Consider the following 12,317-nt stretch of genomic DNA (forward strand, 5'->3'; position numbering starts at 1 on the left):
GTTTTTAAAGCTATTCTCTAGGTAATGGGTGATTACTTATTTTATATTTCTTTGTTACTACAAAGAATCTGCTGTGAATATTTTGTTATATATTGTTCCTTTCTTTCTGTCTTTAATTTATTTGAAGCATGTGATTAGTAATGGGATTGTGGCATGAAAAAAGTTATGACTATCTTCCCATACCCCCACTACTATTGACCATTCTTATTTTTTTTTTATTTCTGCCAGTTTTCTGGGTGAGAAGTGAAATATCGCAGTTATTTTCATTTAAATTTATTCTGCTATTAGTTATTTGGAGTATGTTTTCACATGGTCATTTACCATTTGCATTTTTTCAACTCTGTTCTTTGCTCCCCTATCTATTGGGAAGTGGCTAGTCGTCATATATATTTGTGTATAATTCTTCAATTCAATTACATTCAATTCAATTCAATATTACATTCAGTTTTAATCAGTGATGTTTGATGCAAAGATTTTTTTCTCACTTTAGTTTCTCTTCTTATTCCATCCTCATTTTATTTATGCAAATGTTTTTAAATCTTATGTAATCAAAATTGCCAATTTTGTTTTTTTATTGGTTAATAATTCTTCCTCTAGCCTCACTTGCAAAAGGAACTTCCTGTTACTGTCTTCTAATTTTTTTAATAATTCTGCCTTATGCATTTTGATCTATGATGGACGAAACCTAATTTCTCTCAAATCCCTTTCCATTTTTCCCAGAAGTTTCCTCCCCCATTCTCCCCTGCAAAAAACTAATTTATGTTCTTGTATTTATCAAGTACTGGCCTTCCATTTTCATTTTTTTGTTTGTTTTTGCTTATCTAGCCTCTCCTATTGGTCTGTTTTAATCAATTTCAAGTAGTTGTAATGACTACTGTTCTGTAATTTGATGTCTAGTAATATTCTGCTCCTCTCATCTATATTTTTCCCCACAGAATTTGCCTTGTGATTCTAGACTTCTTTCTTCTCCAGGAATTTAGTTTGTCTAGTTTGAAAAAACTATCTCCTCAGTAATTTTCTTGGTAAACCCCTTAATCTGTGAATTAATTTAAAATAGTGTTATTTTTAATGTATTAACACAGCCCAGCCATAAGCAGCAAATATTTATTTAAATCCTTTGTTTCTATTGAGTGTTTTGAATATCTTTTATTTATATGAATGTTGTGTATGTTCCCAGATAGTTCATGCATCTTGTACTTATTTTGAATAGGATTTGCTATTTCTTGTTGATTTTTGTTAAAGTTGTATAGAAATGTTGATTGTATTTAGATTGTTTCCAGCCAGTACTTTTCTGATTCTCTGGGGTTTTCTAAGTATACATTCTGAGCATTTTTAACAAATTCCTTGATTAATTTTTTCCACCTGTTGTAGTGCTTGTGGAATCAATCAAATTTTGTATCAACTTTGATTAATAAACTTATTTCCTCTTTAGTGATTTGGTGTTTATATTATTAAAACTCATGTATAGTATTGGTAATAAAATTGGGAAAACACTTGTAGCTTCAATACTTCTGTTTCTAACATACAACTACAACCTCCTTTCCTAAGAATAATAGTAGTTCTCCACTTTGTAAAAAGGATTTTGCTAAGGCTTTTTCATTCCCCATTGTAATCACAGAGTAGAGATTATATTGTGTATTTTTTGGTACATAAGACTTTTAATGATTACAAAATACATCATTTGACCCTAAAGAATCTTGATAATTACAAAATTCTTTTGTACCAGAATAATATAGATTATAATTTCTATTTTATTTTAATGCCCATTTCCCTAAGATCATTGAATATGAAGTTTAACAAAATTTGGAATAAACATTGCATATGATGTAAATAATTTTTTGTTATAAGAGTACTTGAAGTTACTTTTTTGATGTTTTGTTTTTTCAAAGAAAAGTATCATTTGCAAAACATTTCATTAATTCAAATTTTAAAGCATTTTTGCTTAATGATTTTTAATTACTTGCTTTTTATTAGTTCTTTACTTCAGCTACATTTTTGTAATATATTTTCTCTTTTAGTTTGCTCCATCCGGAAACAAATCCACGTTTCCAGATGTGAATCTGTTGATTGCGTTTATGAGTAGCAAAGACCTGAGAGATATGCAGCAGGTGAGTTGTCATGTATATTTCAATGCCACTGGAATCTAATTTCAATAGCCATATTTTTTCCAAATCTGTGATTTTTAATGATTGGGGTAATGTGATATAATATAAACAAGACTGTTATTTATGTCAACAGATAAAGCACTAGATGTGGAATCAGGAAAACTGAGTTCAGACATTTACTAGATATGTGACCCTAGGCAAGTCATTTACCTCTGTCTGTCTCAGTTTCCTCATCTGTAAAATAGTGATAATACTAGGATCTACCTCTTTGGCTTGTTGTGAGGATAAAATGAGATAATATTTGCAAAGTGCTTTGCAAACCTTAAAGTGCTGTATGAATGTTAGGCATTATTAATATTATTATTCATGGGACAACACAGAATTGAGAGTACCAAGCTTGGAGTCATCCAAGCTGTGTTTGAAAAAGCCCTCACTGGATTTAATCATTCCTGCTAGCTATCATCCTATATCTCTTCCCTTTCATGGCTAAACTCACTGAGAAAGTCATCTGCACTTTGTACCTCCAATTTCCCTTCTTCTCACTTCCTTCTATACCCTTTGCAATTTGACTTCTGATCTTGTCATTCAACCAAAACTGCCCTCTCCAAAATCACCACTGATCTCTTAATTGCATATCTAACGGCCTTTTCTTAATTCTTATTCTCCTTGACCTGTCCATGCCATTTGACGGTGTTGACCTCCTTTTCCTCTTGGATACTCTTTCCTCCATAGACTTTTGTGACATTTGTATCCTGGTTCTCCTCTTACCTATCCATATGCTCCTTCTCAGTCTCCTTTGCTGATTCCTCATCCATGCCATGCCCACTAAGTGGGTATCCTCCAAGGCTCTGCCCTGAGTCATCTTCCTTTCGCTCTACTATTGTCTCACTCATTAATCTTATCATCTTCTATGAGTTCAGTTATCATTTCTAATGCAAATGATTCCCAGATCTCTGTATCTATCCCCAGTCTGTCTGCAGAGCTATAGTCGTGCATCTCCAGTGACCACTTGGACATTTCCAATCCATTGTTCAAAGATATCTCAAGTTCAACGTGACCAAAACAGAAGTTCTTGTTTTTTCTTACTGAATTCCCTCAGAACTCTCAAGGGTATTCCCATCTTCCCAGTCACTAGGCGTACATCCTTAATGACATTTATAATCCTTACTCATTTCCCATATACCCAAACGACTGCCGGACGTTGTCATTTATACGTTGACAACATCTGCCGTCTCCACCCTCTTCTCTCCTTTAATGCAGTCAAAGCCCTGGTTTGGGCCCTTGTTATTTTCCACCTAGACTACAATAATTGCCTTTAATTGTTCAAGTCTCTTCCTATTTAAATTCATCTTCCACTCAGCCATTAAAATGGCATTTAAATGTCTTCATAACCTGGGCTCCTTCCATCTCTCCAGCTTTCTTACATCTTAGACCTTTCCCCATATTCTAACATTGCCCTCCTTGCAGGTGCTCACACAACACCTCTCCCTGGACTCCATACCTTTGCATTTGCTGTCCCCTCTGCCTGCGGTGCTCTGGCCTTTTACCTCTGCTCCTTCTTTCTCTTATTTCCTTCAAGATTCGGTTCACATCCTAGTTTATGTGGGAGGCCTATTCCTATCCCTCCAGTTTCTAACTCTGTCCCCTTTCCAATTGCCTTCATCCGTCTTTTCCTCCCCTGCTAAAATGTACACTCCTTAAGAGCAAGGGCTATTTTTTCTTTTTTGCCTTACTTTGTATCCACAGCACTTGACCCATGGTAAACCCTTCATTGCTTTTTGACTGACTGAATCCTGGCTCTGTCCCTTACTCTGCATGACTTTGGGCAAGTCATTTAACTTCTCTGGGGCTCAATTTCTTACTTATAAAATGAGGTGCTTGACACAGATGACCTCTAAGATTCATACCAGTTCTAGATCTGTTATCCCATACTTTTCTCCTGTAATACTTTTTTTTTTACCAGTAGCTTAAAACTTTCCTTAGAACAGTTTTAAGACCTTCATTTCCATTCCACCCATGCTCTTCCTGCACTTTCTTGAATGATGTGAGACCCTTGAACAAGTGATAACTGTATTAACAAGCCCAAAATATTAGGGTGATTGTCTACTCAGATCCAATGAACTGAAGATGACTAATAGTAGTAACTAGATGTGAAATCCCAGGTGATACGGGACTTAATAGTAGCACAGTATCTGCATTTCACCTCTTCTGTTTAACCAATCACATTGAAAATTCTGTAAGAGTAGGAGAGATTGTTGTCTTTAAGATAGAGGGAAGGGAAATTCCAGTCATTCACCAGGCCTTGAAAATTCATGAAAGGCACAATGTACAAGTTTTTGACCAAAGATGACAATAATGCTTCTGATGATCCAGACTAGATAGAAGAATGTTGTAGTAAGACGAGCAGAGGAATTGTTCCTTGTATTGGAAATTGTGACAATTCTTATGAATGACTATCCTAAATTGAATCATGCAGTCAGTCCTTTTTTACTGAGTTTCTTTGTGCTGGTTCATCAGCAGTAAGATGTCTACCTAGCTCTTAAAGAAGACGCAAAATGTTTAGAGTAGTCTGTGAAACGTGGAACAGGAAACAGATTTCAATGCTTCTTGGTCATGTCTGTTTGAATTAGTTTACAAGTTTGCATTGCAGAGTATAGGTGACTGTGTGGGTGGGTCCACCTGCACCTGTGTAGACACACAGAGGGAATTTCAACCACAGTTATTCTGTATGTTCTCTTTCCACATCTTAGTGTTTGTATGTCAATGAATTTTCTGTCTAAAAGGCTGAGCTTTGCAAAGCCTTCAGTGTTTGTATTTTGAAGCTAAGCTTTACTTCTAAAGTGACTGCAGAACTCTGTAAGTAATGCTACAGCTTGGGAGGAGTTTGGACCTTCGCCATTCCTGTGGGTAATAGGAATGATACCATACCTGAGAGCATCATACTAAGGGTATCATAAGGCTTGTCTTTTCAAAATTTTAAATAAGGACTTTGCCCTTTGGGGCAAAAAAAACCAGTTTACATTGAACTGCTTCTTCATTTGTTTTTTATCTCCTGCTTGGCCGCTATTTTATCAAAATATGCAAAACCTTACACTCTGGCCGAAATATTCAGTGTAATAAAATATCCGGTGTAATAAAATATCCAGTTACAGCATCAGTAAGGTAAGTACATTGGAAGAATGTGGAAGGAAGTGCCTTTTTCTGAACATGTCACGTGACTAGACACTGAAGCTATAAAACCTAACGTAGCTTCGTTAATTTTTAGTGGCCGTTGTCAGACCTGGTATCTGCCCTGAGACAATGAACTGTAGTAAAATTGAACTTAGCCAAGGCTGGATCTTGGCTGCCATACTTACCAGCTGTGTGACCGTAAGCCAATCATATAACCTCTCACACCCTCCCTTTAGCTAAAAATAGTGAAAATATTTGCCCTACCTATGTCTCAAGGTTATTGTGAGAAGAGCACCACGTAAATGTATTCTTCATTATGCTTTGCTGAACTTGTTAATCTCCTCATTCGCATGGGGGCCAGGAACCCTAACTGCTTTGGAAGGAACTACACGTTTTGGGAACTCTCCTTAAACTCCTTAATATGGGTGCCTTCCCTCTGAGATTATCTCCAGTTTGTCTTGTATAAATCCTGTATTTTCATACCAAACTCTACTAATACAAGCAATCCATTCTGAGTCACATTTTCCCAGTTGAAATATCAGATGAATTCAACAACGTAGGAACACAGACCCTGAACTGGGTGGCATCTGATACTGGATCTGGAAAAAGATTGACCCAGAGAGACATATTTTAACAGCCATTTTTAATACATCACACAAAAATAGTTATGTCCCAAAGGAGTGGCACTTATCTACTACTGTCTTAATCCGTAAGATAAGTAATAGGAATCTACTCTCCCACTGGAGACCCATATCCCTGGATGACACCTTAGGTAAGATCTGTGCCTCCATCCTGTCAGAAAGACTTCATGATTGGAGTATGAGGAATGAATGTATTAGCAGAGATCCAAAGGGCTTCCTACCTGTTGATTATGCAAGAAGCATAATTTCTGATTGTAATCCAGCTTGGAGCAAGCCAAACAAAGAGAAATCATGTGGGGTGACTTGGATCAATGATTACGCCACAGAAGGTGATCTGGCCAGAGCTAAGGTGGGCCAGCCTGCACAATGAGGTGATTAGTGTTTTACAAGATTATTTGGGTAGTAGGACTTTTGTCCACACTAGAGATAATGTTATACTAAGCATTGCCATCCAGGCAGGAGTAAGGCAGGGTTTTCCTCTTAGCCTCATCATTTTTAACCTCACTGTGGAACTAATAATCCATTCCCCAATGAAGATGGCAAATTGTAGTACAGGAAAATGAATGTCCTTCTCTGTGCTGATGACTTAGTCACAGTAGCTGACACCCCGTGCTCTCTGAGCAAAATGCTGGACAACGTTAATAAGGTGGCCACTTGAGCAGGACCACATTTTAATGGTTTCCAAATGTGTGTCCTTCTTAATTGATGGCTGGGAAAAGGAGGTACTCTCCCCTCAATTCCAAGTGCAGTCAGGAGATTTCAGTGATGTCCCAAGAAAATGACTACCCTTACTTCAGAATCACTGTGGATTCTACAAACTCTTCCAGGGACATAATAGCTAACATGACCAGAGTTAGACCTTGTGGATGAGTTGAAATGGGCTCCCCAGCAGGAAATAGACACAGTAAATACTTCAATCTTACACTATGTCTCATTCTGTCTTAAAAATAGTCTGAGCCCCAACAGCTCCCTCCATCTCTTTGCTAGGACAGTTTAAAATGATACCAAGAGTTAGCTGTACCACACCGAAGGACCCAGTATTGAGCCCCCGTAGCTCCCCTGTATAAAATGGGAAGGGGTGCCTTTAGTTGTAGCAGCAGATATTGTACAGGTGGTTCATTGGGTGAAATCAGTTGGTCTGGGTCCTCTCTCCCACTGTTTCCTCAATAGTACAGTAAGGAATAGATTTATAGATTCTGTCAGATAGAAACAACACCTTCAGCCCAACGATCTTGCCATTTTTTTAATGGTTCTATGGAGAAGTTTGGAAACAAAGGCACAGCAGCATCTAATATCCAATCCCAATTATGGGTAGCCTCCCAGCGAATGCCTGTAAAAATTCCAACTGAATGAAGATCAAATAACAATGTTTTGTCTTTATGGCTAAATGACCATCCCTTGGCTTTAGGAGTAGATAGGAATTTAAATCAAGCATTGATACATGATTTTAAAAAACAGTTTGCAAACCTGACCAGAGTAAAGTAGATTCCATAACTTCTCTGGTTTCGGCTTCAAACTTCTGAGGGAGGGATCCTTTACCTGTTCCACAGATTGGCATTTTATTTACAGAGCCAGACTGAATTATGTCCTATTAAATGGGGCCAGGAGATTTGGCTCTAGAGTTAATGCTGTTGTTGGTGTGGGGCATCAAATGAAAAACTCCCAGACGTCCTCTGCTGTTGCAGCTCTCAGCTGAGTGAAGTATTGCTCTATAACACAGTGATGTTTTAAACAGCCTGGTTAAAGATTTTAGTGTCCCAGAAACAACTGCGGTGCAGGTAACTGACAATTCCAAGATTTGGAGAGTCCTTCAGACCAGATCTAGTTATGACAGTGCTACCAGTATCATAGAGGTTACCATATCCTTTGAAAATAGATAGACAAAGCTGGCAAAATCAAGAAATATCAAATCGGTGATCTGTATCTGGCTCGAGAAGGCTCCAGGGTGTGCTCTGTCACATTAATTGTTTGGGCTTTTAGAGAATGCGACCCATGACATGGTGTTATCCAAGATCAGCTCTAGATACAGACTTGATAAAGAAACTGATGGCAAGAGACTGTGTTAGATGGGGTAGGAATATAAACTGGAGTGAGACAGTACATGGAATGAACTTTTAGGGAAGAGTACACAGAAAAATCATTATAATTTTGTTTCTATTATACATTACTGAACCTTGTTCATCTGCTCTTTGACATGGGAGCAGAAAATCTCTACTTTGAAGGGAACTGCACGAGCTTTGAGAATTCTCTTAAACTCCTTAATGTTGGTGCTTTCCGTCTGAAATTATCTCCAATTTATCCTGTATTTATCTTGTTTGCACATGTATAGTGTAAACAAAATTGACTTGATTTCAAATAAAGAGCTCCCTATTTTATCCCAATAACTTTGGGTTTTGCAGTGAAATGGTGAGAATCAGGATAAAGCCCCTGGATTCCTATGAAATGCTGATTTGAGATCATCCTGAAAATCTGAATTTATGAAGAACTCAGCTACTACCACAGCACCTTCCACATTGTTTTCAGAGTAATACTGGTGTTCTGTGATGTGACGAAGGGTTCTGTTAGAACCTATCAGCATGGAATGGATCATGACTGTAGTTGTTGGTTTTGACTCCACTTAACAGCCTCCTATTTTGTGTAAATTATGTTTACCTTAAATGACTGAATGAGATGCAGTATTGTACATTGTGAACTTTTAAAAACTATTATCTTGATATCCCATTCCCTCCATTGTAATAAATTGGTAAATTAAACAGACAAAACAACAGGTTCACATCTGAAAATGCATTCCTTATTCCTCATCCGTAGTATGCTACCTTTCTGCCTAAAGATAGGAAAGACAGGTTCTGAAACCATAATTGGTCATTATCTTTACCAGCAATCTCTAGTCTGTAAGGGTTTTTTTTAAATCATGTTATTGCGGTCATCGAAGCATGCACTTTCAAGTTTATGTCAACCAATATTAGCACTTTCCCTTGAGACCAATGTTGATCCCTCCCTCAACCAGTGTAGTACACTCAACTGAAGAAGGCATGCATGGCTTTCCCCCTAAGACAATGCATTATGCCCACCAATAGCCTAGGCCCTGGCATTCTAGTTGCCTAAGTCTGGTATTAATCACAAGAGTCCATTCGAGATTGAAGTATAAAATGTTGTTTCCATGCTTCTCCATTAATTTGTGTCTTAGAAAGTGTTCATTATCATGTCTAAAATTTCCTTTTTTCTTTCAGACTCTTGGAAATAACATTTCCGTGAACCTGTATTCACCACCGTGGCCTAAATTTGACTATACTATGGTGGTCATCTTTATAATTGCTGTCTTCAGTGTAGCCTTAGGAGGTTATTGGAGTGGCGTCAGTGAATTGTAAGTTGCATTAAAATTTAATATATCTTAAGTAAGTGGCAACAAAGAAATGTGGGGGGGTTTTTTGTTTGTTTGTTTGTTTTACTAATTTTTAAAGATAGACTGAGTTAATTTGCTTTATTTGGAGCACAATGTAGTTTAGACCAAAGTTGTAAATAAAGCCAACAAGTATTTACTAAGCTCTTACTATGTGCCAAGTACTGTGCTAAGTAGCAGGAATACAAACAGAAGCAAAAAATACAATCCTTGCCATTTAGGAGCTTACGCTCTAATGGAGGAAGACAACCCAGAAAAGGAAACTGAAAAAAGGAGCAAGTGGAAAAGTGCCTGTGTTGTAGAGAAAGAAGTCTGGAGAGGAGTGGATCTGGCCGGTCTGGACCCTTCCTTAAAATGGAAGTTCCGGGAGGAACTTAAAGAGAAGTGACTGCAAGGGCAGCGGGCTCTTCCAGGGTGGGAAGGCTGCTCTGGAACAGTAGCCAAAGACATCCAAAGAGCCAGGAAAGGAATCCAGAGAGGATCGAATGAAGCTTGTGGCTTTGATGCTTAGACTGGTTAACTCATAGACACCTGGCATTCGGCCATACTGTTGCGTATGACTCTTCATAAGGAGAACCAGTATGTACAAACCAATGCTAAAAAAAAGATGAAAACATATTTCTTTCTACCACTGGGCTAGTATAATTCTAGTAGAATATATATAATCAAGACTGTCCTTACAAGACTGTCCTTACCGAGTGCCTCAGCGCCATTTGGAGAACATAAACTTTCATAAACACTCTTTTTTTCTCCTCTCCTTGTTCCTCCTTTTTAATTTAATTTATTGCTTTGAAAGAGTAACCAATTCTTCTGTTTTCTTTCTCTCATGCTTTCTCCCATTTGTTTTAATTCTTCTATGCACCATGACTAATGTGAAAGTGTGTTGAATAAGAATGTATGTGCAGAGCACATAGAAGATTACATGCCATCTTGGGGAAGGAGGGGGAGAAAATTTAAAACTAAAGGAAGCGATTGTTAAAAATTATGAATAAATAAATAAATAAATTTGGGGGAAGAAAAGAGTAACCAAGTCTTCTAGGGGCTTTAAACAGTCCCTTAGCAGCTCTGAAAGGAAGTAAAACTGAAACTAGGCCAATGACATTTAACACTGACTTCTTTTGAATCATATTCAGCTCTTCTGGTTTTTGTTGTTCAGTCATTTCAGTCATGTCTGATTCTTCATGACCCCATTTGGGGTTTTCTTGGCAGATACTGAAGTGGTTTGGCATTTGTCAAACAGAGTTAAGTGACTTGCCCAGGGTCACACAGCTTGTAAGTGTCTGAGGCCAGATCTGAAATCAGTAACATGAGCCTTCATGACTTTGAGCCCAGCACTCTGTCCACTGTGCCATCTAGCTGCCTTCTCCCTTTAAGGAAGACTTTTGCCCAGGTTTATTTTGTTCTGATCAGAGTAGAGAACACTTGAATGAAGAGACAGCACCTGGATATTTCTCCTTGGCAGTGCTGGGAGAAGACCGGTAAACCAACACTCTGTTTTTTCTAACCAACCAACTTTCTCTCTCTGTCATTTTATACCTTCCTTGAACTACTGTTGTCCTGCAAGCAGAAAACCACAGTTAAAATGGCTTCCATTATCTAAAAGGCACTTAAATTTCAGGGCCAAATCTGGAAAAGAAAAGCAGTTCCAAACGTAAGCACTACCATTTAGTCACTTTGCAAAATATGTTCTCCCTTCTGCTTCTCTCAACGTACTGGAATACCTCACTTAGATTCGCTTTTATACTTGCTCTAAATTGGCACGTCTCATGGTTAGGCAGAGGTGCTATGAAACCAGAACAAAACAGGGAGGCATAATGCTATTAGATTTCAATTAATTTTGTTACATACTCCAGTGTAGATTTGGATTTTAATTAGGAAGGAATCTCAAATATTATTGAAAATTGACAACAGTGACTGTGGAAAACTTCTGGGTCATGTGACCAGCCAACAAATAATTAGCAGATTAGAAAAACTTAAAGCCACAGTGTTGAACTTCAAAGAAACAAAAGAGAAAATAGCAGGTTTGGAATATAAAAATACTGACGTGGAAGAAAGTTTGGTAGAAGAAGAAAAACTGGTAACAATATTAAAGGACATGATTTCTACACAAGCTGAAAGCTTGATCTCAAAGAATGCGTAGCATTAACTTGCGTTATCGTAGTTCTTTCAGAAGAATGTGAAAATTATCTCACCATAATGCAAGATATAATACAAGAAATCTGCCTCTATGATATGTTTTCTCGTTTTTATTCTTTGCTTCCATTGATTTAAGTCCTGGTTAGACTTCAAAAGCTATAACTTACTTCTCTCTCCTAGCTCAGCGTAGTCACAAGAAAGGATGAAACTAAACTGGTTAATTTACTTTCTCCTAGAAAATTGTAAATAGACTTAATGGCTCTGCTTCCCGCTTGGACTTGGATGCTCAGCAAGGAATGGAAAGTCAAAAGGAATTCAACTTGGGAAAACAGAGTCGCTTTCTTGTTTTTTCCTTTTTTAAGTCATACAATGGTCACCATTTTTTTAGGGTCATGAATTTTGAAAACGTCAGATCCCTTCCCCCCACCATCATTTTTATAGAAGTAGGAACTCTAATTCCAGAACAAATACTTTTTAATATTTACCTCCTTACTCACTTACATCACAATGGAGAATTAGTACTTAATTATATGTTCTTTATCAAAACAAATCAGCCCTCAGTTTGCTAGTTGTTGTTTCAAAACTTCAAGCATTAGAAAATAAAAAAAGTGCAGGGAAATCCAGGGGAGTCACAAAGCAATAAGCTTATTCTCCTCAGCTCATTAGTATAAAACTGCCATGCTTTGTGACAGATTGGCCTAAAAGCTTGGGCTTCATACTGAAGTCTTGGTCAGGGATTATTTCTGAGACGTCTACTCCATGCATTGCACCTGAATTCAGGTCAATGTCTGGGTCATCCTTCAAGATCCTTTTTTTATATTTGTTCAGGTGGCTGTAAGTACTAAAAATTCATTCAAAATAAGA

At 37.5% G+C, this 12,317-nt stretch overlaps 1 protein-coding gene across 2 annotated transcripts in view; it reads left to right on the plus strand.

The window, feature by feature from the left end:
- SPPL2A (signal peptide peptidase like 2A) overlaps nucleotides 1-12,317 on the plus strand; it is a 64,445-nt gene that overhangs the window by 20,287 nt on the left and 31,841 nt on the right. For both annotated transcript variants that reach the window (XM_072623273.1, XM_072623272.1), the window contains exons 4-5: nucleotides 2,019-2,108; nucleotides 9,148-9,281. In XM_072623273.1, coding sequence (XP_072479374.1) covers nucleotides 2,019-2,108; nucleotides 9,148-9,281 — 224 coding nt within the window. The remainder of the gene's footprint in view (nucleotides 1-2,018; nucleotides 2,109-9,147; nucleotides 9,282-12,317) is intronic.

This window comes from Notamacropus eugenii, chromosome 7 (genome assembly GCF_028372415.1).
Source record: "Notamacropus eugenii isolate mMacEug1 chromosome 7, mMacEug1.pri_v2, whole genome shotgun sequence".
Lineage (NCBI taxonomy): Eukaryota > Metazoa > Chordata > Mammalia > Diprotodontia > Macropodidae > Notamacropus > Notamacropus eugenii.